General features: G+C 39.4%; 1 protein-coding gene across 1 annotated transcript; it reads left to right on the top strand.

The window, feature by feature from the left end:
- Positions 1 to 257: 257 nt before the first annotated feature.
- On the top strand, positions 258 to 21,905 carry TRA2B (transformer 2 beta homolog). Its single transcript, XM_064366907.1, has 9 exons — positions 258 to 445; positions 11,634 to 11,767; positions 12,760 to 12,922; positions 14,669 to 14,857; positions 16,416 to 16,531; positions 17,531 to 17,614; positions 19,246 to 19,305; positions 20,285 to 20,358; positions 20,924 to 21,905. Exons 1-9 carry the CDS (start codon positions 410 to 412, stop codon positions 20,932 to 20,934), a joined length of 867 nt encoding a protein of 288 aa, XP_064222977.1. The 5' UTR covers positions 258 to 409; the 3' UTR covers positions 20,935 to 21,905.
- Positions 21,906 to 26,830: the final 4,925 nt, after the last annotated feature.

The following is a 26,830-nucleotide window of genomic DNA, read 5'->3' as shown; positions in this document are numbered from 1 at the left end:
GTGTGACTGGTGACATCACTGTGGCCCCGGGGCGCCCACCACAGCGGCCAACCCGCAGGCTAGCTTTCCCGCCTCAGAGAAGCCGGGGAACGGGGGTGGGGCCCTGAGAGGGGCGGGGTTGCGTCATTTCCGGTGCGGGACGCGAGGCTGTTAGAGAGGAAAGGCAAAGCGAGGAGGGGCGAGGCCAAAAAAGCGCGCGTTTCTGGGCGGGGGCGGAGCCTGGCTAACGAGCGCCGCGTCACGTCCGGTAGAGTTAGAGCCTGTGTGGAGGCGGTGCGGAGCGGTTCTGCTCTGAGCGGCTGGGCCACCGGCGTGTCGTGCGGGGCTGCGACTGAGCCTCCTTAAAGAAGGCGCGAGAGGTTGGCAGCTTCGATTGAAGCACCTCGACCGGCGACAACAGCCAGGAGTCATGAGCGACAGCGGCGAGCAGAACTACGGCGAGCGGGTACGTAGAGCTGGTGTAGGGGGCGGCTGTGTGGTCCCAGCTCCTTCCGTCTTTTTCTAGGCCCATCGGCCCTGGGCCGGGAGGCTGCGGCGTTTTAGGCTCCGAAGTCTGAGGCTGGGAGGGCAGGCAAGGGAGCAGCGTTGAGCCAAAAAAGCCCTTGTGGATAGTGCCTTAGTGCCTTTGGTCGTGAAGGAGGGAGGTCCCCGGCGGGTTTATGTGGCTTCTGCCCGAGACGGCCGTTTCTCTCGTTATAAGCGGGGGAAGATGAAAATGGCCGCTGCGTCCCCGCGTTGTTGGGGGAGGGGAGTGGTATCTTCTTTCGCCGTTGCTCTCCTGCGAAGGTCCGCCGCAGCCATCTTGGACTGGCGGGCTGGGCGCGCTGCCAGAGGCACAAAATGGCGGAGGAGCCGCGCGGCTACTCGGGCCCGACCCGCTGCGGACTGCGCCTCGCAAGGCCGCGTGGTAGGGTGGGAGGGGACAGACAACATTCTTTGGGGTCTTTGGCCCAGTGTTGAGGTTAACGAAGGCGTCTTTGCTTCCCCGGGAAGGACGGAGTCTCGTATGTCCTTGGGGCTTAAGATGGAAACTAATCCGAGATCGACTAAGTTCTGGGCCCGTTAGGTGGAGGGGATTGCGCGAGGGCTTTGTGTTTGGCATCAATGAAGTGCTTTTTTCTGATACCGAAAGGGCTTCCCAGGCAAAAATCCGTATCAGTAAGCTATTAGAGCAGACCACAAAGTCGCTAAGATGATTTTGTGGCCGTCGCTTTTCCCCAGAATTGTGAAGGAGAAATTGACGGGCAACAATTGACGGCGCCGTTATTTCCTTTGTTTTGAGGCGTTCTAATACTTAGAACCACAGCGTGTGTTGGGTACAATTTTCTTTCCTTTAAGTTTCCACCTCTTAAAGGTGTTCAGTGAGGGTCAGTTGAATTGCCGGAACAAGACAGTTGTAGGGTTTAAACGACATACAAAACTGCTCAGTGGGGCTCTGGGTATTAGATTCGCAGAGCATTGAATGATGACGTGAAGATACAAGGATTGCTGAATTAGGAATCTCTCAGTAGGAAGGTAATAAAAAAGCACCACAGAAATTGATTTTTTGAGGCTGTTATGCGAGTAATTTGTGCTTTTTTTTTTTTTTTAACTTGTTACCTAAGTTTTCCCTTACTGGTAGAGCCACCTTAAGATCTGAGTATGATTTATCAGGTAAATAAGACTATTAAATGTCTTAGCAAAAGTTTGTATTAATAATAGTTTAGATGATTCTTTAGAGTAGTTTAGAAAGAAACTTTCTTACCTCCTGGCACCTTAATGATGAAGCGAGAGTAACCAGTTTGGAGCCAAAACTGATTAATTTGGTTTGAACTATTCAAGCCTTGCCTTTACATATTCGAATGAGCATAGAGTTTTCAGTTTTTCATGTTTTACCTTAAGAGGATTGACTCCAGTGTCACGAGTTTAGATTTTAAGTTCTTCCTTTCATGGGTAAGAAAGTAGGGATTGGGCTCAAAAGTTAAGAGTGACTTTGTTGGCAGTTGAATCAACCTTTAAAACTAGTTATTGGCGTTTAGACTGGAAAGTAAGCGATTTTAAAGTCTTTCCTTATTAAACAGCAGTTGTTGGGTACCTTTGTACTCTTCAAAAACAGAAAATGACTGGCTTCTGACTAGGGGAACTCTCAGTTGAATACACTTGAAGAAGCTGCATATGGTGTGCTTGAGAATGGAAAATTGCCGGAAGAGTTAATTAGTATATTTTACGCGAGAACGGAAACAATTGAAGGAACTAAGTTCCAGTTTGAGACTCGGCTCCAGAGAAATTTGAAATTTTCGGATTGGTGGTTTTCTTTCTACTAGTAAAAAGTACATTGTTTTGTTCACAATCTTTCAAATGTAGAGGGAGGTTAACTTAAATGTGTTAAAATTGAGATGTTTTTCTTATCTTGGCTTTTTGGCCGAGGTCTCTAAACATTGAAGTTATGAAATACTTACATTGTTTTGTTTGGTGTTTGTGTTCCAATTGGAACTTTTAAGGGTTGGAATACACCTGAATAAAATTGGGAAGTCTAGGATTCCAAAGCAATGTTAGGAAAACCTTAAAGCTCAATGGAATAGTTTAATCTTAGACATGCCTGTGGGGTAAATGCTTCTCTGGAGCGAGAAAAATGAGTTTCATTCAACTCCAGGCTTCTGGACTGGCTTAATGTAAATCACTAATCTCTTCAAATCAGCTGGAATTCTCCCTTATTTATGTGTCTCTAATCCAGACATCCCCACCCTTCTGTGCCCCACCTTTTTCTAGTAACTGTAGGAGTTTATTGTTGTCTCTCCCCTTTAAGGTTGGGTGTGTGGGATAAATTATTCCCAATTTGATAACTAATAGAATACAGTATTTATTGGATGAATATAATGACACTTAAAAACTGTTTCACTGTGTCCCTTATCCCTTGTTGGTTTGTGGGATTTATTTTTCCCTCCATCTCAAAGGTAATAGATTTACACTAAATCAGTCTATAGGGGTCTAATTAGCAGACTTAACCGGATCTGGCCAAACCACTTTCGAAAGTAAGATCGGTCTCATTTTAATCTCCAGATTCAAGCCTCTTTTCCTTCCCCTTCACCCCCACCTCCCCAACACTAAAATTGCTTGAATTTTTATTAAGGGGTTGACTAGTACCTTTTCTTCGCAAAAAGAGACACTCCTAGCAGTTAAGTCAAGAATTTGAATAAAAAGTCTATAGCAAGTTTAGAAGTGTAGGGTAATCTTTAGAGCCCTATAATGATCACAGTGTGTAGGGTGTGAGATTTGTATGTTGATCTTGCACTCGGTGTAATGTTCTAATCTCCTCAATATTGTAATGAGTTTCTACAAATGAGTCTTTACTAGAGGAATACAGAAACTAAGGAGACACTGATTTATGGACCAGATTAAAGAAAATGTTTTGACCCAGCAAATACTCTGATAGAATACTGGCTGTTATTTTTGTAGAACCAGTGTGTTTGCAACAATAGTCGCACGTTATCTTTAGAGATAAATAGCATCTAGACACCAACTCATCAAACCTGCCTTTCAAATTCTGCAGTTTTTCTCCTCTTCTGCCTAATCTTGGGATGTCTTTTTATATTCCTTGGTTTTAGCTCCTAAATCTAAATTCTAATTTTCAAAACTGAAACATCTCTCAATCTACTTCTTATTAAAGGATTGTAGCCATCTCACCAAATTCCTTTAAAAAGGGATTGAATTGTCAAATAGGAAATTGTTTTGTATTGTTATGAGTCTAGTTAGGTCTATCAGTCTCTTGAAACCAGGTTGAAATATTTTTTCTTGGTTTTAAACAAGAATGTTTTAATATTGTGGATATTGTCTGGAACTAGAACGTGACATTTTCAAGCTGACGTTACAAGTGATTTTATAAGGTAAGTACTACTGGTTTTGCCAAAAAGTTGAGGAATTCAAGTGGTGGGGGGAGTGTTAATGGCATTTGTCTTGCATAGCCTTTTTTCCTTCTTTCTCTTCAATAAAACCCCAAACCTAGGTGGTAAATATTAATGCTCTAGTAGTTATTTGCCCAGGACAAGGACATAGTTACAGTTGTGTATATTTCTTGAGCCTTAGCGTTTTGTTTTATGTTGATCAGTGTTTCTACATATGTGACTGTTAAAGCATGGTGACATGCATAGGAATTTTAAGTGTTTTGACCCAGGTTAGTATTGAGGGTGGGATATGTAAAACTAGATATGGAAATCATTTAGTATCGTTTTTAAAATGTAAGCCAAACAAGTTCTTCACTATAGGAAATTACAGTCTTGACATTCCCGAAAACCTTTGCTTTGAATTGGGTTTTGGAGGTTACATTGAGATTGATGGCACATCATCATGGATTGTTACGTGACAGTTTGGATGAGGGTCCCTTTTTTTCTTTGTATTAATTTTTGTGTTTAGAAATTAGGTTAAAAGGTAGTCTTCTGAAAAGTCAAAAAGTCTTGAATATTTGCTTTCACTAGGAAGTACTGAATGTTTTATGAATGTAAACTTAAGAGTGTGCTATTTTTGCAAGAGTGTTTTTATAAGCACGGGCCTACAACTAATTTCAGATGATGGTTTTTTCCAGACACTATTCTCCAGTCTTTTTTTAACAGAGTTGGGGGGGGGTCTCACCATTTTGGCCAGACTGGTCTTAAACTCCTGACCCTCAGGTGATCCTCCCTCCTCAGCCTCCCAAAGTGCTGGGATTACAGGTGTGAGCCACCGTGTCCGGCCCAATTCTCCAGTCTTTAAAGATTTTTCTATCCATTCACCCTTCTGGTAGACAGTTTGGCTGCCAGAAAGAAATGTACTCATATTGATGAGAGCATTGACCTTATAACATAACAGGATTAATGAGTTTTTATTTGCCCCATCCCTCCCAATTTTTAAAATACTGCCCTGTCAGTCGACTTAATGAGCTTATGCATGTTTAATGTTAAATGGATTCCAGTTGTATCCCCTAGAATCATTTTAACAAAAATTGTGTTGTGCTAGGACAAGTTTCTGTTTATTTCTAAGTAGGATCTCTTAACTAAATGTATGTGATAACATTAGCCCAAGAGTTTGTCTTCTGATTTTATAAAGTAGCCACTTGAACTTAGCAACTGACTTGAAATAAATCTAGTGTTTATGTTAATCTAGTAATGACTTTGTTCTAAGATTATAAGAGAAGGAAGCAGGTTGGGAATGGGTAATAAAATAACAACAGGAAAGTCCCCATATTGAAAACAGCTGTGGTAGCTAGAAGTGTGGCCTCTATTCCAGTATCTTCTGTATCCAAGTGCCCTGTCTGTATCCAACGTTTAGAAGGCCCTAAGGAAACCTGCTTGGGCATTCTGATTCCACGATTACATTTGTGCTGCCAGAAAACATTTCCCATTACATTTTAGTGATGGACATTTAAAGAAAACCAATGACTGTAACTCCCTGAAATAAAAAGATTTAAAATATTTTGGATTAAATAAACGATTGACTTTAAAACTAGACTGGAAATTATGCTTTTGTTAGGAAAGACATCACAGCACTTGCCAGGCTAGTGATGGTTGTCTTTATGCCCAGACAGGTATAAAGACTTGCAGTTTTGTTTTTGTTTTTTTTTTAAACAAAGCCTTAACATTTTTTTTTGGAGGAAATGATTGACAAAAGATTGTTAAGGTGAAATGTAGGGTAAAAAACTAGAATGTTCTATGGAGGCAGTATTAGCGTGTTCAACAGATATTTACAGAACAACTAAATTCAATCTTTTTAATTATTTGAGGCGGTGAGCTATAATTTTCTCTTTAATAGTGCCACCTTTTAAAGTAGAATTTCTCCTTTGGACATCCAGAAGACTTAATATTTTCTTCATTGAGGGGGAAATGTAAAACAAAATTCTTTGAAAATACCACTGTTGGATTCAAGTTTGTTCTGCTTTCCTTCATAGCTACTGGCATATTTTGTAGATGGTTGACTTGATTTTGTCTTTTTATGATTCATACTATAAAATCTCACTAGAGCAGCTTTTCCAGGGGTGGGTTGAACACTACAGTTCCAAATTGTCAGGCTCTCTGACATTGTCTTTCTACAGAGCTCTAATACAGTACAAAAATGTGTGACGTTAAATACGTTTCTTTTTACTATCTAGACAAGTCACAATACCGTAAACCCTTTCAACCCTGAGCCTTTGTCATCATACAAATGAATTGTCCGTACTTTCCTTTCTTGCACTTAGGTATTAATATGTCACTTTTTGACTAGAGGTGTGCTTTTGACACTTACCCGATTTTCTATTTACTGTAAGAAGTGTGAAATGTAATTAATAGTTCTTAAAATGTTAAATGAACAGTAAATGTTCACTGGCGCACTTCACATTCAGCTTAAGCATGATAAATCTATTTGTAGTAGACAAATGAGATTGATTACCATATATTCTAGAACCAGCAGAAAACTATGTAGTTTCAGTTTTTTGAGCTGCATATTCTAGTTTCTTTTTTTTTTTTAATCCAAATCAACAGGGATTTTTTTTCTAGTTTCAGTTTTGGCACTGGATTTTATCCTGGAGTTTTAAAATATTCTTCATCCTGTTCTTTTTCTATTAAGGTTAATGTTGAAGAAGGAAAATGCGGAAGTCGTCATTTGACAAGTTTTATAAATGAGTATTTGAAGCTCAGGAATAAGTGAAGCTGAAATTTGAAAAAATAAAAGAAAGAATGCATGCTAATTATCAGACCAGAAGTCCCACTTGTAGAATATTGAGCAATTTGTGTGAAGTGGGGAAGATGAAAGAAGTCAGAATTTGAAACGGAAGAATGAAGAAAAGAAATAAAAATGAAGTTAAGATAAGAAGTAATCTGGAATCAGAAAGCACTACGCTAAGTAATTACTAGTCTGTTTATGTGTCCCTGTATATTTTGCTAAACATGCATGCATTATTTGTTTAATAGAAAATATATACAGGGTAAAGAAGTGCCTTCCAGGGGAATCGTTTAAATTAGGTAATTCTGATTTTAACTGCTTAGTGAAATGATTGAAATGCAAAATAATCTATTGTAGTCAAACACCCGGCAGCAGTGAGCTCTCCAGCATGGGTAACAGTGGGCATCTTGTCCTCTCTAGATAAACTTTTCACCTATCTAATGTTGCTGGTCCTGGGGCACGAGTGAATACCTTCAGGGTTGGAACTGGTCTTTGCCACCTCCCTGGACTCTTAAATTGCACTGACCCCTTTCCTTCAGTACTAAGTAATGTAAAATACTCTGTAAAACGGTTTTCAAAAGAATGCCAGGATGGTTGTAGAACCAAACCCCCAAAATCCAACAAACAAAGCATTGAGTAAGATATTTCCCTTTGTCATCAGTGTTAGGGTTTTTTTCCCCCGTATAGCAGTAGTGGAATTCAAAGAGCATTTGGGCCCTAACTTTAAGATGCATATTTGCTAAATAAACAGGGATGATTTTTCAGTTTCTGTTTCTGCTTAATGCCTATTCCAGCTGAATGACTAGAGTTATTGATAAAATACAGTCGCTTCACCTTCTAAGAGGTGGGTCACACAAGTGAACAGGATAGCTGTTTCAAAGTGCAATAGTGGCAGATGCTTTCATTCCCTTTTCTCCTTTTCTGTTATCAACATTTCGCTATTGTAATGATGTTAGAGGTACAGATTACAAAGGAGCTGTTTTCTAGTTCCCCATCCCTACCACTTAAGGAGAAATTCAACCTAAAAGCTCTGTCTTTTCTTTTTCTGTGTTTTGTTTTAGCTGAGTAGAAGAGTCAAATGATTGGTGTAAAGTTACTCTCAGCTGGATAAGACAAGTACACATATATTAAAATAATACCCAGTAGTAGCCAGCCAGCAGTTTTCTACCCAATCGAGAATGCCAGGGGTATCATCTCATGCATTTCTTCCTGAAATAAACTTTCTCTGAGAGTTGTCAGGTCTTCATGCTCTTGGAGAAAGTGACTTAAGTGGCATTTCTTGGAGAATCTATTTTCTGATGCTTTTAGGCCTATTTATTTCTGTATCTTGAAAGCAGAAGAAAATTTTCTCATTTATGAAAGGTTTTGCGTTGCTTTGTTGCTTTGCCAAATTTCTTGCCGTAATAAACTAATGATAATATAACTTACTTTTATGTTCCAAAATTACTCAAAGAGCAAGCAGGTAGCTGAGGTAAAAGTGATGTGAACAAATATTACATTTTAATTGAAGCCCATGGATTCTTTTATTAAGAAACCCGACAGGTCCTTGGGGTGCAAAAGAGGAATAGACCTCTTAACCCCCAGCCCACTAAGGGAAAGAAAGCAATTTGGAATCTGATTATATGACCCAAGCTGGATAGACTGAAGGTGAGAAAACATTGCTAATGAACCGTTGGGTCCATTTGTTTTTGTTTTCCCCCTGGCCAAAGCATCTGTGGGTCCTAGTGTGCCTCTTTGGGCCATAGAGAAGATGAGGAGGCAGGCTTCTGTTTTCTGGGAACAGGCAGTGTGGGGAAGACTGCATTAAGTTGAAGGAAGAAAGGACCTGATGACAACATTTCAGGAAGATACTTGTGCCAAGGGAAAAAATTAGTAGGAAGCCTGTAACTTCTGAAGTTGACTAAGTCAAGTAAGTCAGACTTAACCTGGTTATTGTAAACACGCTATTTTTAAGAGACGCAGGTGCCTAAGTCAAGACCGCCTAGAAGTAGACTCCAGTTGAGGCTTCTGTATTTGAAAATGCTGTAGAGATTTAGTGCACATCTGTGTTTGTGAGCCTGTTTTAAATCTAATAAATTACATCGAGTTTTTAAAATAATACAGGGATTGGATGGTTATTCCTTCTTTCAAATACATTTGTGTAAGGTGATTACTGTTCTCAGAATAGGGAGATGTAGATTATGTTGGAAGGCTAAGTATGTTGTATTTTTACTTGATGTGTTCCCTGCAGGTTGTGTATTAGGATATAGTTGAGATTCAGTCTGTGAGAGCTTGATTGGCTCCCTGAGTATTTTTTTTTCCCCAAGTGAAATTTTAGCTTTACTTGATTCATGCTGTTTTAGGTTCATGGTCCCTTTGAGGCAGTGGTGTCCAGTTCTGTCTGTCGATACAGTTTTAATGTGTTGACTATGTCAACGTAAGAGTGGAATTTGAAGCATCCTTATGTTCAGGGGCTTTCCCCAACTGGTTTTACAGATTTGCCTGTCTGTGCATTAAGATTTAAAGTTAACACTGCTTTTGATTTGGGTGCCGATTTTAGGTCTTGTTTCTTGTAGACTATGTTTATTCCCTTGCATATATATTTCCCATCCAGTTAAATGGCCAGAAGAACTTCAGAAGGCTTTAACTTTTTCAAGAAAATATACCTGATAAGAGGATGGAGACGTTTAAGTGTTAGCCCAAACAAGTGTCAGTATAGAAAAAGAAGCCTTTGCATTCTGGTATTACCCTTATTCCTGGCCTAAGAAATGATTGCTTACAAAATATATCTGCTGCGTAGTCGTTAGTTTTGGAGGCTGAGTGAAAACTACTTTGATTTCACAAGTATTATATCTTTGATCTGTGATCTGCCAGAATTTAGTGAGAAAACTTCATGAAGTCTTATATTCTAGACTAGGAGTACTATCTCTTCCCTCAGTGGACAGGCTGGTGAAACAACTTAGCTTAGAATAAAGGTTTTTCTGTTAAAATAAAGCCAGGGGCTTGAAGAGGGTCTTGACTTGACCCATTCTTCCTTTATACTCAGATTCCTGGGCTGACTGGTTTCTGTTAACCATTACTGTGAAGCACCCATATTTTGCTTTCACTTCCTGAGAAAATTGTTTCATTTCCATTGAGGTAATCTTTCTAGTGTTGGAATCAAAAAGGCATTTAGCAACTTTTGAGTTCCCCATTTCTATCTTCTTACCTATATTAGTTTTTGCCTGTGGTAAAAATAGCAGAAACTACACCCTCAATTTTCAAGACTTCCTCCTTTTTCCATGGAGAGAAGGGAAGTGCCTGTTCCAAATATTTGATAGGGAACCCCAAGGGTTTGTCCCCAGAGCATCACTACGTCCTTTAACCATTTCTTGATATTAAAGGCAGATGTCCTCACTAATAAAGAAGGGTACCATCTTTTTCTTTTAATCTCTTGTTAGTCACTCATGGAGTTAGAGGGGAAAGGCTGTCAGGTTTCATGTCACTCCACCATGTTTTATAATGGCTTTGAAGTCATTTGAAAGTTTCTGGAGTCTCTGGGGCCTAGAGACCTCCCCTGAGCACCAAAGGATCATCCAAATTTTCTCCATTATGCTGTAAACCACAGAACTATCTTACAAAGTGTTTTGAGCTGTAATTTAAAATAACCTTCTATCTTCTATCCTTTCAAGAATGTCCAGAATACTCTGAAAATGTATCAAACAAGGAAATCTCTTGTGATTAAATTTTATCTGGGAGCTTCACCTTTGATTCATGCCCTATAGTGATTTATTGTAATACTGCTTCCTTTTGAGTCTTGTCATTTTTGCTCTCTCAAGTAGAAAGGCCCACCTGACTTTTTTGTCTAAGTTGGATGACTTAAAGGTTGTCTTGATAATTTTACCTAGCTATCAGACTGACTAGCAGTAGGTTCTGTCCCTTTCCTCATCTAATGTTTTGGTGCCTTGGCAGAACTTTTCTTTGGTTTCATTACTTAGTATACTCTTTTGTTGATAAATCGACTATATGTCTTTAGCTCGTTGATGAACTGGTTAGCCATTCCTTTGCCATTTTTCATTATAGATTCCGTCCTTCCCCAACCTGCCAGCCAATCCCAGTTTCGATTGGGAAAGCTATGAGTATACAATAGTTAACCTGAATTTTGGCTTTTGTATATAGTTCTATACTCTTTTGCTTCCTGGGCCCTAGATTAGAACCTCCTGATTTAGCTGTGCTGGTTTTAATGTGTATTTAAGTAACTAGGAAAGTTAGGTTAATTTCTGGTTTTTCCTAAGTTTGCCCTGGCTCATCGTTATTTAGCTGAAGAATCTGTGGTGGATCTCTCTGACACCGTCTCTACTCTTACTTGTGTGTAGTTAACTGTTCTGTTGTATATAGCTCCATCTGGTTGCTTTCAGTTTCTTTAGGGGGCCTCCCACCATATTTAGATGTAATAGGGTTTTACAGGGTTTAGCCTTTGCTTTCCACTAGGTTTCTCCCTTTCTCTAGAACTTGAAACGGAGATCATTGACTTTCTCTCTTTTATCACTGAATTACAAATATAACTTGAAAGGTCAAGGTTAAAATCAAGCATTTTTAAGTAAATTCAATACATTTTATAGAGTTTTGTTTTATTGATTGCAACTTGATTGAAATAGGTATAAAGTATAGGTGTCATAGTTAATAAGGTTCCGTCTCACCCTAGTCTTTACGGAGTAACATTCTGAAAACACAGTCCTTGGGCAGTTCCCTTAACTGCTTGGCTTTGGCACCCCTTTCTGGAGGAAGTGGAGTCAAATAACCTTTATCCCTGCTCCAAAAAGGTGGAAGAAAGGACAAGTTAATTGACTTATGTTGTTTGGAGCAATGAAACAATTAACACCAGGTATACTCAGTTCCTGCCCTTACCTATATTTTCTTGTCTTGGAAGGGGATTGCTGTCCCTCACCATTTATCTCACAGCAGCTTATTTGTTTTTAAAGTTGCCCAGAAAGTGTACAAATTAAACTTTTAACATCTACGTGTAGGAATCCCGTTCTGCTTCCAGAAGTGGAAGTGCTCACGGATCGGGGAAATCTGCAAGGCATACCCCTGCAAGGTCTCGCTCCAAGGAAGATTCCAGGCGTTCCAGATCAAAGTCCAGGTCCAGATCTGAATCTAGGTAAGAAAGACTGTCTTGAGATTTTCTCATTACTCTTAGCTTTGAAAGTGGTGTGTGCTTTGTAAACCAGGAAGGTAGAGAGGGTTAGATTATTTGTTGGCTTATTTAAATATTGGTACTAGAAGTGAACTTAAGTTCTGGGAGACAAGACTAAAAGTGGTTAAGAGCCTGGGCTTTTGGAGTCAGGATTCTCTATTTTTTTGCTGGTTTGGGCAGATTACATAACCTTTCAGCTTTAGCTTCTTTATAAAAGGCAAATAATTATTACAGTACCAGTTCTTCAGGGTTGTTATGAGGATTTACTGAATGTAAGTAAACTGCTTATTAGCATGGCAAATATACTGTAGAACATTGGCTTTCAGTAATTGCAATTCTTGATAAATAAGTATATGGTGTGCCTTTTTTTTTTTTTTTAAATGTTGGTCAGTGGTAGGCTATATATACATCCTGGTTTGCCTGGGACGATACCAGTTTATGCCTCTTGTCAGGCATAATTAACAGCACCCCTTTTCTCAAATGTGTCCTGGTTTAGATGACAACTTAGAGTCACTCTAGTTAGTCAAGAGCCACTTGATTTTGTTTTTGTTTTTAACTGCTGGGAATACTTGTGGTTTTGTTACTGTATTAAATTAATAGTGGGCATAATAATAGACAAAAAGTAGAGAATGGTATTCTGAGGGGGAAAGGGGCACAAGCCAAGCTAGTAAAATGCTGTATGCTTTGATTTGCAAAAGGTAAGTATGTAAAGTTTAATATATCTTTAATTGGAAGAAATACTGGAGAAGAGCTTGTGGTTTTTAGAACGCTTCCTAGCAAAGTTGAAATGACTATAAATAGAGAAAAAAGTATTGATCCTACTTAATTGGTAACCATGTTAGCATATTCCTGGATTGTTCCCGCTTTGGGAGTTTAACTTTAGAACAGAGTAATAAACTTAAAGAAGACAATATCTGTTGTCAGTGAGTCGTAACCTTGAAGTCTTTGTCTTGCAGGTCTAGGTCCAGAAGAAGTTCCCGAAGGCATTATACCCGGTCACGGTCTCGCTCCCGCTCCCATAGACGATCGCGTAGCAGGTCTTACAGTCGAGATTATCGCAGACGGCACAGCCACAGTCATTCTCCCATGTCTACTCGCAGGCGTCATGTTGGGAATCGGGTAAGATGAAAAACTGATTTTGAAGCAGTGGACTGCCTAAATTTACTTTTTCTCAAAGAGCTGATTTTGACAGTAGAGCTTTAGCAGTGGGTGTGTAAGTGAAATAGCATCTTTTAAGTTATTTTAAGTTAATCTTTTATGATGGGGGTCTGCATTTGGGCTGCCTGTCGTTTAAGCATAATATTGACACAATGGTGTAACTCCTTAGTCCATCAAAAAAAACTTCCCACTGTGCATTACTATACTATAGTATTAGCACATTATTTCCAAATACAGTTCTATGCCAACGTTATTCGTTTTCTAGGTTGCATAAACCCAGTTAGATGCTCTCCTAACTTTCCCATTTAATTTGAAGCTAGTTTCTTTTGGGTGTTAAGGCATTTTTTATATTTCATGAAAGGCTTCAAATGAGATGGTATTGATTGTGATTTCATTGTATAATCCAAGTGGTTTAGATGAAGGGTGTGGGGGACTTAACATTTTTATGTTTCTTTCTTTCCTTTGTTTTGAGACTCAGTCTCACTCTGTTGCCCACGCTGGAGTGCAGTGGCCTAATCTCAGCTCACTGCAACCTCCACCTCCTGGGTTCAAGCGATTCTCCTGCCTCAGCCTCCCAAATAGCTGGAATTACAGGTTATCTGTCACCACGCCCAGCTATTTTTGCATTTTTGGTAGAGATGGGGTTTCACCATGTTGGCCAGGATGGTCTCCCATCTTTTGACCTTGTGATCTACCCGTCTCAGCCTCCCAAAGTGCTGGAATTACAGGCATGAGCTACTGCGCCCAGCCAATGTTTTTAAAGTAGAATTTTTCCCTAATCTTTTATGAAATGAATGGAATCTTTAGATGAATTCATCACAGCATCTGGGATGTTAGCAACATATACGGTTCACTCCTTATTCTTTCCTCTTTCATCTTTTTTCCTTTTTGAGACAGGGTCCGTCTCTGTTGCCCAGGCTGGAGTGCAGTGGTGCAATCTCAGCTCACTGCATCCCCTACCTTCCAGGCTCAAGCTATCCGCCCATCTCAGCCTCCTGAGTAGTTAAGGCTACAGGCATGCATCACCATACTTAGCTACTTTTTGTATTTTTGTAGAGACATAGGGTGTCACTATGTTGCCCAGGCTAGTCTCCTGCTCTTCTGAACTACAAGCAGTCTACCAGCCTTGGCCTCCCAAAGTGCTGTGATTACAAGCATGAGCCACTGCACCTGGCCGACTCTTGTTTCTTATAGTGATTGCAAGCTGTTTATGACCTGTAAAATGGTTTGGTATACATCCCCTCAGGCTTCATTTATGTACATACACTTGTGTGTTATGCTTCTAAAAAAATAAAATTATATATGCTTATCTTTTTGGCAATTGAGAACATTCTGTTGAATCAACATTAAAATTTTTTCTAGCTAATAGACATTGTGGTTCCAGTTATCCTTGTGTGTCATTATGAATGTATTAATTTTTCTTAGAATAAATTCATAGAAGGAAAGATGCCAGGTTGCTTTTCACCAGCATGAGTACTTGTTTCCCCAACTTACTTAATTCAAAGGTTGAAATTGTTTCTTTTGCATTCTTTCCTAACCATTCCCAAAAATGCCTGCAGTACTTGCTGTAATTTCTAAGTGGTGTTTGATCTAATTACGTACTTTTCTTGTTAGTGCCATTTTGGCTAGTATACAGCTCCCTTTTTTTAAAACTTTGATTTTATGACAACTTTTCAAAGTTTAAAATTCACTTTTTTTTTTTTCTAGGCAAATCCTGATCCTAACTGTTGTCTTGGAGTATTTGGGTTGAGCTTGTATACCACAGAAAGAGATCTAAGAGAAGTGTTCTCTAAATATGGTCCCATTGCCGATGTGTCTATTGTATATGACCAGCAGTCTAGGCGTTCAAGAGGATTTGCCTTTGTGTATTTTGAAAATGTAGATGATGCCAAGGAAGTAAGTAAAAGTCAACCTGTTCTTTGTAAACTACCAGTTCTACTAACACCAAATACAAGTGACCAGTTGCTAGGATAAGAAGTCAGTAATACTTTGAACTTTTTCTCCAGCCTCTTGAGACTCAGATACATGCAGAATAACAGAAAAGTTTGTATGACTTAGCGAAGTTGGTCCTACTACCTGCTTCATTAGTTGCCAACTATTGGTCAGCTATACCCCAATTCTGTCAGGGTACCTAGTTAGTGTTTACAATGAGTTTACATTCTAGAGTCAAAAATAGCCAAAATAAAGTTATGATGCAGAAGGAAAATGTTGTTCCTTTTTTGCTAAGTGAATGATGACATGTTTGGATTTTGATTGGTCTTGAGGCAGAATGTAGAAAGAGTAAGGATCTGTGAGTCCAGACCACATTTAAAGGATGGTAGCTCAAGTACCCTTCAAGTAGAAGGAAGAGGAAAAACTGACAAGCCCTCTAATAGTCAATGTTGAGATTAGGAATTGAGCTCCAGGTAAAATCACTTAATGTAGGTAGGTTTTTATGGAAATTAAAATTGTTAAAAAGGAAAACTTATTAAAGGGGTAACGTACTGGAGCAATAAAAGTTGAATGCAACTAGTTATAATTACTGACTGTGGAATTGTGAGATTCAAAGAGACTTCTTAAGATACACAGCTTCATTTTAGGAAAAATTGAGATGCCAAAGGTATAAGTAGGATTCACTTAAGTTCGCCCATTTCCTAATTAAATTTTGCAATGGGATCACAGCTCTCAGAAAATAGCATAATTTTTATCTTTATGTCTAGTGCCAAAAACTGCCTGGGGCATAAACACTAGCTTGAACATCTGAACTGGAAGATTTTTGGAATTTGAAGTTTAAATTCTATTTAGATGAAAGAATGTTTCTTTAAATGTATGCTATTAACACTTAATACATATTCTGGGAAAAGGAACTATAAGTACCTAACTATGTACAAGGCTTTGCTTCAGCCTTAGCTTTTGGCTTCCAGAAAAGGGCTAAGAAAACTAAGGATTAAATAATAAATATGTTCAGGTTTGAGTCGTAGAATCTCAGTCACAACTATTTAAGTCTGCTGTTTTAACCCAAAAGCAGCCAAATGAATGAATGAGGCCCTATTCCAATAAAAAATTATTTGTGGGCATTGGAGTTTGGATTTCATGTGTTTTTTCACTTGTTGTTAAATACTGTTTTTTCCCCCTAGTTATTTAAACTCTTAGCTTATGGGTTATACAGAGACAGCCAGCTGGCCAGATTCAACCTACAGGCTATAATTTGCCAACTATGTATTGCTTTGGAGCTGGAAACACTGTCAGGATTGTAGTTAGGTACAATAATTACTTCAAGTTTTTATGAGTAGCTTATACAAATGAATATTAGTGTAGGAACAACACATTTGTAAGTTGTAGACCTTATGTTCTGGCTAACATTAAGATAACTTAAAGTACCCAACTGAAATCTTCAGTGGGACCTTACTCATGGCCACAGGATAATTAGTGGTTTTGTTCAGGATGTATATGACCATTTATTTCTCTTTTGAAGGCTAAAGAACGTGCCAATGGAATGGAGCTTGATGGGCGTAGGATCAGAGTTGATTTCTCTATAACAAAAAGACCACATACACCAACACCAGGAATTTATATGGGGAGACCTACCTAGTAAGTTTATTTTCAAAATAAACATAATTGGCAGTTGTTCCGTGGTCAAAGAAGCACTTGTATTAGTGGAAAGTATTCATTCAGCACTTAGGTTTGTGCCATTAACTTGACTGTCAGTTGATTAAATGTTTCTAATTAGGGCATTTTTCTCGTAGAAGTTTAACCACTACAGGACTACAGGTAAAACTATAACTCTTTGTCAAGTGCATTTTTTAATTTTCTTTGTTTTGAGACAGTTTCCCTCTTGTTGCCCAGGCTGGAGTGCAATGGTGTAATCTTGACTCACCACAACTCTGCCTCCCGGGTTCAAGCAATTGTTCTGCCTCAGCCTCCCAAGTAGCTGGGATTACAGGCAGGTGCAACCACGCGCAGCTTATTTTTAGTAGAGACGGGGTTTCTCCATGTTGGTCAGGCTGGTCTCGATCTCCCGACCTCCGGTGATCCACCCACCTCGGCCTCCCAAAGTGCTGGGATTACAGGCGTGAGCCACTGCACCTGGCCAGTTTCACACAATTCTCCTGCCTCAGCCTCCCCAGTAGCTGGAAATACAGGCACGTGTCACCGCGCCTGGCTAATTTTTTGTATTTTTAGTAGAGACAGGGTTTCATGTGTTAGCCAGGATGGTCTTGATCTTCTGACTTCACGATCCGCCCTCCTCAGCCTCCCAAAGTGCTGGGATTTACAGGCGTGAGGCACCGAGTCCAACCTAAATTTTCTTAAGTAGAGCAAAGTGGTACTGTTTTTCTTACCCTTGTAGAAATATGTGGGATATGCAAATTGACCTCTGGTAGGATCTCTGCTTCCTTAACCAAAGATTTTTTTTTAAGTAGGTTTATATATACTGTAACAAGGGAAAGGGCAGTGCTTGTTCAATATAGGTGAGAATTTTAACAGACATAATGTCAATTTTCTAGTTAATGTGTCAGAAAAGACCCATTAGTAGATATAAAAAGTCACGTCCAGAAATATAAGGGACACTTGGTATTTTTTTCTTCATAGTGGCAGCTCTCGCCGTCGGGATTACTATGACAGAGGATATGATCGGGGCTATGATGATCGGGACTATTATAGCAGATCATACAGGTAAGTTATGAAGGTCACCTTCTGAATCTCAGTTACAGTGTACAGGTTAGCACTATGCTTAAGTTTTAGCCTTTGGTAAAGGCTTTGCTGTAGTACTGTGAGAAACGCAGAGCAGAAGCTTAAACCAGATATTAAAGTGATGTGTCTTTTTAAATTCATGTGTAATTGGATTTCTGTTCCAATATTCTAGAATTTAAATGGGATTTAAGTCACTTGGAATGTTAATAAAATAACGTATTTTTTCTTTCTTATTTTTAAGACAGGGGTTTCACCATGTTGGTCAGGCTGGTCTTGAACTCTTGATCTTAGGTGATCTGCCCATCTTGGCCTCCAAAGTACTTGGATTACAGGCGTGAGCCACCACACCCGGCCACGTGTTTTCTTTTATGTGAATTGGCTGTTTTAGAGTGACAGGCCAGGCGTGGTGGCTCATACCTGTAATCCCAGCACCTGGGGAGAGGCCAAGCTTGGCCATCATAGTGAACCCTGTCTACCAGAAATAAAAAATTAGCCAGGCATTACTCAGGACACTAAGTTAGGAGAATCACTTGAACCTTGGAGGTGGAAGTTGCAGTGAGTTGAGATTGCACCACTATTCCACTCTGTGCAATACATCAAGACACTCTGAAAAAGCCAAAGCAAAATTATAGGCTGAGGCAGGGGGATCACTTGAACTGAGGGATTTGAGACCAGTCTGGGCAGCATAAGGAGACCCATCTCCACAGAAAATGAGGCAGGAAGCTGGGGAGTTTGTGGCTGCAGTGAGCCAGGTACACTCCCACTAGAGCAAGGCCCTATCTTTAAAAAACATCAAAAAATAATTATAACCTATGTCTTAGTTTTATAAAAACAAATTTGCAATGGCTTATAAAAGCAAATTGCATAAGCTATTCTGGAAAGCCATCACTTTTCAGGCAGTTCTTGGTATCGCTGATGCATGGGTTGTATGCTTAGGGGGCAGGTAAAACTGATGCTTTGAAAAACCCAGAAAATAATTTTAAAGACGTTAATTAAAAGGGTAAGTGACTTTTTGTTATTGCCAAAATTTTGATATTTAGAGGTTTGGGTAGGGAAATGCCAATCATTGTTAAAGATATCTTTGAAAATAACTTGCTTAAAATGAAGTAAAGTTGAGAAATTTAGGTCCTCCCTTGCTTGTCAAAATGTGTAATTTGACAAGTGAAATAGTGTAGTTAGTATTGACCACAGTTGTTTGATAATTGTATTAAGACACGGATGTCTTTTTTTGTACATTATTTGGTAATGTTTAAGAAGTTAGCAGTTGTGGATCATTGAAAGTGAGTTTTTAAGTATGTTCTTGTTCAGCATTTTATCACCCATGAAAACCCTTTTTTGTCTTTAAAGCATCACTCTCTTGAATGGTATTTAAGGTATTAATTTGACGGGCCTGTTTGATTTTTTTTTTTTTTTAAAGCACTTAGGAATGTTCTGTGTTCTAATACTACTCATTTCAGCCACCAGAGAGAGCTCTATGCCAGTTTCTAAAAAGGGTGGCAAATCACTTGACATACAAGGAGCATCTCATTCATGCTCTATGAAAGTTTTAATTGTACTGAATGAATGACATAATTTTACAAAACTGAATGCATGTTGTCCTTGTGTCTTCACAGAGGAGGAGGCGGAGGAGGAGGAGGATGGAGAGCTGCTCAAGACAGGGATCAGATTTACAGGTATTCCAGGAGAGGACTTAGCATATGTACGACAATAGAAAGCTTCACATAAATATGTTTGCCTACTAATATTTTGTAAATTATAGGTGAAATACCCAAAAGCAGACTGTTTGAAGCTCATGAAAATATTCTAAATGAAACTAAATGACTGTGTAATGTCTTTGTATATTTGTAAAAATTAATTGGGTTTGCAATAGGTTATTAGTGGTACCATTTTATACCTTAATGAAGTTAAAGATAGTCACTGATAAGAACTAGTTTTTTTGTCATTACTTTTGATATGTTCTTGTATTACATCTTCTTTGCTTTTTGTAAGCATCTTAGGTACATTCAAGCCAGCCTTTTTTACACAAACTAAATCCTGAAGTGCTTGTGAAATTAGTTTTGGGTGTTAGTTCATGAGGATATTGTTGAAATTATTTAATGGTATGGGACTTTACTCTCATTTTTATTGTTTTGGAGACAGAGTGTTGTTCTGTTGCCTAGGCTGGAGTACAGTGGAGCGATTCAGCTCACTGCAGTCTTTGCCCCCCGGGTAGCTGGGGTGTGTACCGCCATGGCCGGCTAATTTTTTTGTATTTTATAGAGACAGGTTTTCACGATGTCACAGGCTGGTCTAAAAACTTTTGGCCTCAAGTGATCCTCCTGCCTTGGCCTCCCAAAGTGCTGGGATTATAGGCATGAGCCACTGCACCCAACCAGGAATTTTCTTTTACCTCTCTTAACACACATAAAATTTAAAAGCCAACCAGATTAAGATATAGCAGGGATTATTTGCCCTGAAAGTTATTTAGAGTGCTTATTTGATATTTGGGCCTGATAATGTGCTTCATTCTCAAGACTTAAACAGACCTTGAAGGTTGATGCAGCTTTCCTCTTTTGGGAACTGATAAAGGGGCAGTACATATAGTCATAAATTTATATGTTTAGTCTAAATGTGATCTGTGGAAACTTGGACAATCTTCACATTTGTTTGTAGAAGACGATCACCTTCTCCTTACTATAGCCGTGGAGGATACAGATCACGTTCCAGATCTCGATCGTACTCACCTCGTAAGTTTTTATCTTAATGTGATTGTTTATATTGTAGTACTATGGCTGGCTTTGACAAAATATACCAAGTAACTTCCCTTTTGCAGATAATGGATTGGTTTCAGGTAGTTTAATGTATACTTAATATATCCCCACACACCTTGAATGTTTTTTGGGTTCAGGAAAGTAATGGAAACAACCGAAAGAAAAATTGGGCAGCTTCCTGAGCCAGAGTAGGCTCAGAGACTCCTGTTGTTTCTAATTGAAATAGTAAATAATAATTTTCTACCATTTAGTAGCTTGTCAAGAGTCCTTACAAATTTTGAACAGCACAGAATCAGGTGAAATTTTGAAATTACTTAGCCCTTTAGCTCTCAGATTCCGTGATACTTCTCAGCAATTTCTGTTATTTAACATTGCTATCTCATTTCTAGTGTAATACTTAGATGGAAGTATGCAGGCAGGGTGGGGTTGGCTGGTACATAGGAATTTGCTAATGGCAGAATATTCTAAAGTTATCAGCATTAAAGTATGCTTGATAATTAATTCACTTAATATTATAGCATGTTCATTCTTTTCTTCCCAGGTCGCTATTAAAGCATGAAGACTTTCTGAAACCTGCCCTAGAGCTGGGATATTGTTTGTGGACAATATTTTTTATTGTCTCTTGTTTAAAAAGTGAACAGTGCCTAGTGAAGTTAGGTGACTTTTACACCTTTTATGATGACTACTTTTGGTGGAGTTGAAATGCTGTTTTCATTCTGCATTTGTGTAGTTCGGTGCTTTGTTCAAAGTTAAGTGTTTTCAGAAAAGTATGTTTTGCATGTATTTTTTTACAGTCTAAATTTTGACTGCTGAGAAGTTTCTATTGTACAAAACTTCATTTAAAAGGTTTTTCTACTGAATCCAGGGTACTCTGAAGATCGAAGCCTGTGTAAAATGCTACCAAATGGCAAAAAGCAACAATAAACAGTTTGATTTTTACTTTTCTTTCTAACATATCAATGCTTAGAACTATTCAGTTGTCAGTAGTAAATTTAAAGACAGATGGCCCGTTTTCCTCCAGTTCATGAAACATACCATACTTATACCTGCAACTAAGTGTTAAAAATTATGCTTTGTAACTCTGTACTGCTAGTATTAGAACTAAAAATCTACAATACAGCCAGTGCTTAATGCTTATATAAATGTGGATTTGTCGGCTTTTATGTAATCTGTAATATGTATAGCAGGAAATACAAAGAGTTACACAGTGTATGCCTTAAATGGCTGTTTCTTAAAGCTGTTACAAGGGGGTGATAGTATTTCAACTAGTTATCAGCAAGTGACAATACATTCCACCATAAATATACTCTTGTTCTTCTAGCTTTTAGACTATATGAAAAAACTGGGTGCTTCAAAGTACATGACGAGAGAAGGGAACACTACACCTGTGTCATGGATGAACTGAAGACTTTGCCTGTTCATTTTTTAAATATTATTTTCAGGTCCTTTGCTTACCAAAGGAGGCCCAATTTCACTCAAATGTTTTGAGAACTGTGTTTAAATAAACGCAAATGAAAAACGCTGGTGCAGCTGTTTACAAAGTGTTCTCGTTCTAACTGTTATAATTAGACTTTCTGTAGTTGAATCGCTAAGGCATTATGTTCCTTGGGCTGAGATGTATCTTTGCTATTTGGGGGGTGCGGGATGGGGAGATGAATTTCTATATTCCTGGAAAATTCAGAGTGTATAACTAGATAATAGAGTGATGTGTATTTGGGGATGGAGTTACAGTAAGTAACTTTGAGGGTACTTGAAATTCATGTTCTTAGTATTCTTTTGCATTTAAGTAATTTTCATGACCAATCGTAGGGATGTTACTATAGGTGGGTTATTTGTGTTAGTCTGCTGACCTTTGTCTAATTTAGATATTATTTAGTATGTCCCAGGTACTTTGGGAAGCACTTTACATGTAATCTTTAGCAATGAAATGATACATGGTAACTTCGTTCAAATAGCTGTTGAGGTGGCAGCCTCAACATGATCTGAACCTAGGTGATCTTAGCCCACAGTTACATTCATCAAGATGTCATTCTTCCTCTAATCTGGGTAGCTGGGTGATGGAAAATACCATTGATGGAGCATAGGCAGTATTGGCAGGTCTTAATTTGTAAATTTTACTTGGCAGGATGTTGTAAGTGTCTGCAGCTTTCAGTAAATTAATATTCTTAAACTACCCTTAAACATGTTTCTGATAAGCATGTGGAAATAATTTAGTGTATGCCTGACGGATTATTTCAAATTGTTCTCAACCAGTTTTGGAATAAGAATTTGTAGTATTAAAATATAAAGTTGTTGTAGAATGTGGTCCAGAAGGGGTTGTGTTACAGAGGGATAAATTAAAGGCTGAGAGGCCTGGTTTTATCATGATAGTATATACTTTATGAAGGAATATAGTATGCTTATAGCTGTTCTGTCAGGGGTGGTGGGGGAGGGGGAGGTAGGTCAGCTGTATATGCTCTTTGCATTACTCAGGCTACATGGTTATCAGATCAGTTACCTCTTACAGTGTATACAGGGTTCAGTGCTAAAAGTTTGGCATCCACTGGAGGTCTTGAAATGTGACCCTCATGAACTATTGTGCTGTTTCTGCTACAATTCAGAAACTACAGTTCTGAAACAGCATCCTTTCCTGAAGTAACTACATCTGCCTTCATTCTCTCCCTAACCAAACCCCTCCTACATCAGTTTAACTGATGGCTTGTGAGTTCACGCTACCAAGAGTGTTAACAGGCAAAAGACCCTCAGGAAGATTTGGAATTTTACCAGGTTGAGACAGACTGAAGAGTAGTGAGACAAAGTGGTAGTTTGTTGATGTGCTGTAATGCTAATCACCAGTTTCATGAAGGGGAGACAGCAGACCCCTAGGTTGTAACTGCTGCCATGGGCAGTTGAATCAGACAAATAACCATGGGAAAGGATAAAATGAGTCTTAAAGTTATTGCCTCAAGGCAAAGGGACTTGGAGGCTTTTATATGCCAGTACAAACAATCCATTGCTTATGGCTGTAGGTAGGGCTGAGACTATAAAAACAAATGCAAAGTTCATTTGGAAGATTGCTAAGTTAAATAATTCATACTAGGCTCTTGTGAACCATTTCAGGAAATAAACAGGGTCCCAACAAGTGGAATAAGACTGTGTCAAAAAATTTGTAGACCTGAGAGCAGTGGTTTCCAACCTCCCAGCCATGGATTGCTACCTGAGCTCCACCTTCTGTCAGCTCAGCAACAGCATTAGATTCTCATAGCAAAACCCTATTGTGAAGTGTGCCTGTGAGGAATCTGGGTTGCACATTCTTTATGGAAGTCTAACTACATGGTAGAGAATGCTCAAGCTCTGAAATGTTTGTTAACCCTACGTAAGGAATATATGCCTTTGATAAAACTAATTTATAATAAAAGGAATAGTTCTTAGTCCTTTTATCCCATTGACTAGGATTCCATTTCTGCAAAGCCCAGGAGGAGAAACTGGGAATTAGAAGTTTCACCCTGAAGAAATAAAAGGATTTGGTCTGCATTATCAAAATTCTTATAAATTTTGTGAAAATTTTGAGTGTGGGTTAGGCTGGGTTTTATTAGCAGTGGACACCCCAATTTTCCTTCAGGATGCCATCTCAGATAGTGATTTTTTATTCATTTCATTGGCTCTTATAAGATTGGACTTGATGCTAGTTTATGCCAGGTGTCATCAAAAAGCCAGAATGCTACTGCAATAATGTAAAGGATTGTTATATGTTGTCTTTTACATACTTAAAGACTTAAAAGTGACAAGGACACTGGATTCGTTCTATTCCACTGGCTCTGCCCCTTACTAACAAGACAAGACAAAATCCCTTCTCCCCATGAGTTACCAGTTGATGAAGCTAACACTATTTCAAGAGCTTTACTTGACTGGTAAGAGGAGATGAATTGAAATGGGATCCCAGGTTAATAGATACTAGTAATCACTGGTTTGTGACGGCGCGGGGGAGGGGGGTGTTTTTGAGACAGAGTTTCACTCTCGTTGCCCACGCTGGAGTCCAATGGCGTGATCTTGGCTCAGTGCAACCTCCATCTCCCAGGTTCAAGTGATTCTCCTGCCTCAGCCTCCCAAGCAGCTGGGATTACAGGTGCCCGCCACCATGCCCCCTTAATTGGTTTTTTGTATTTTTAGTAGACAGGGTTTCACCATGTTGGCCAGGCTGGTCTCAAGCTCCTGACTTCCAGGTGATCACCTTCCTCGGCCTCCCAAAGTGCTGGGCTTACAGATGTGAGCTACCTGTGCCCGGTCAAGACCAGGTAATCACTGAACCCCTAGAAGCTGAAGTTGACAGGGTTAATTGTAGCAGCAAGGTACAAGTAGTGCGTGAAAGGATCTGACAGGAATTTCAAGCTGTAGTTAACTAGGTACTGGTTCACAGAAATAAAGACAAGTCTTGCCAAAGACAACCTGCAACCACTGAACTGTGTTGTAGAAAGGTACACTCCCAAACTTTACCCAGAAATAACCGTTGACCAACAACATGGTTTGAACTGTGTGGGTCTCCTTACAGGAATTTTCTTCTGCCTCTTCCACCCCTGTGACAGCAAGACCAGAACCCCCACTCCCTCAGCCTACTCAACATGAAGATGGAGGATGAAGACCTTTGTGATCCACTTTGATAAAAATATCTCAGGGTTTTATTTGCTCTGGCTTACTTTACGAGAGCACAGAGTGACTCCATGTTTGGGTCCCCTTCCACGAACACTCATGTAGAAGCTGCTTTTTCTCTCCTAAACTCCGTATCTCTCTCGGTTCTCTTCCACTCAGTGTGGAAGTTGTCTTTCCTCTCCTGGATTCCACCTTTCTGGATTCTCTCAGTGTGAGCTGTTTCTTTCTCCTATTTCTTGAACTCCTGACCTCATGATCCACCCACCTCAGCCTCCCAAAGTGCTGGAATTACAGACATGAGCCAGCTCGCTTGGCCTAGAACAAGTCTCTTTTTTTTGAGACAGTTTCACTCTTGTTACCCAGGCTGAAGTGCAATGGTGCGATCTCGGCTCACAGCAACCTCCGCCTCCTGGGTTCAAGCAATTCTCCTGCCTCAGCCTCCCGAGTAGCTGGAACTACAGGCGCGCGCCACCACGCCCAGCTAATTTTTGTATTTTTTTTTTAGTAGAGACGGGGTTTCACCATGTTGACCAGGATGGTCTCGATCTCCTGACCTCGTGATCCACCCGCCTTGGCCTCCCAAAGTGCTGGGATTATAGGCGTGAGCCACCGCGCCTGGCCTTCTCCTATTTCTGTATAAATAAATAACTTTCCGCAAACACAAATGGATACACATTATATACAAATTTTGTGTTACCTATGGTATTGGTAAGGCTTCTAACTAGGCTGTTTAGAGGGAGTCAAAAGTGTGCAGCTGGGTACAGAGGATTACATGAGAACAAGGAGTATAAGACCAAGAAAAACTTGAGCTCATTGTCTTGGTCTGGAGAAATAGGCATGAGTTCACAGGCATCTTCTGGACAGATCAATATCTAATGATCTTTATGGTCAAAGGGTTTGGACCAGTACGGTAGTCGGATTGGTATCAAAGCAAAGGCAACCAACATCCTCAGCATGGATATCCACTTGCTTAAGTTTAAACATTATTACACTGAACTGCAATGTAAAATACGCTTTGATGGGAATAATTGCAGTATTGTTTCCTGTGAAAGGAGACTCATTTGTTCTCATTTAAAATAACATTCTGAATTTGGTTTCTTGTCGTTCCTGTATAGGACCTTACATAACTATATTGTACCATGTAACTTGGCTTCTGTACCAAAGTTCACCAGAGAAACAGAACCATTACTATACAGATGTCAACTATACATATACTGTTTTTATTGATTTTGTTTTGAGACGGGGTCTGGCTCTGTGCCCCAGGCTGGAGTGCAGTGGTGTGATCCCAACTAAACTGCAGGCTTGAACGCCTGGGCTCAAGTGATCCTCCCATTTCAGCCTCCAAAGTAGCTGGAACTACAGGTCCAGCTAATTTTTTTAAGAGATGGGGGTCTCACTGTGTTGCCCCGGCTGGTCTCTCAATCTTCCCACTTTGGCCTCTGTAAAGTGCTGGGTTTACAGGTGTGAGCCACTGCACCTGGCCTACATACACTTTTAGATTCATGTTAGGTTTATATTGTGAACATTTTAATATACTTTTAATATGCTTTGGAAAACCCATTTAGGAGAATTTCTTAGGTCCATAGTATTTAGGAATTATCAAGTTTAGCTTTTGATTAGTCATTTTTATTACTAAAAATATATAATCTATTCAATATAGGTTCTATATTTTTCTTAAGAAGGAGTCTCACACTCTTTCGCCCAGGCTGGAGTAGTGCAGTGGTGTGATCTTGGCTCACTGCAACCTTTGCCTCCCAGGTTCAAGCGATTCTCCTGCCTCAGCCTCCCGAGTAGTTGTGACTACAGGTGCCCGCCACCATGC

This window comes from Aotus nancymaae, unplaced genomic scaffold, assembly GCF_030222135.1.
Source record: "Aotus nancymaae isolate 86718 unplaced genomic scaffold, 86718_ANA_hifiasm-v0.15.2.pri h1tg000067l, whole genome shotgun sequence".
NCBI lineage: Eukaryota > Metazoa > Chordata > Mammalia > Primates > Aotidae > Aotus > Aotus nancymaae.
This window is presented reverse-complemented; position numbering and strand designations above follow the sequence as displayed.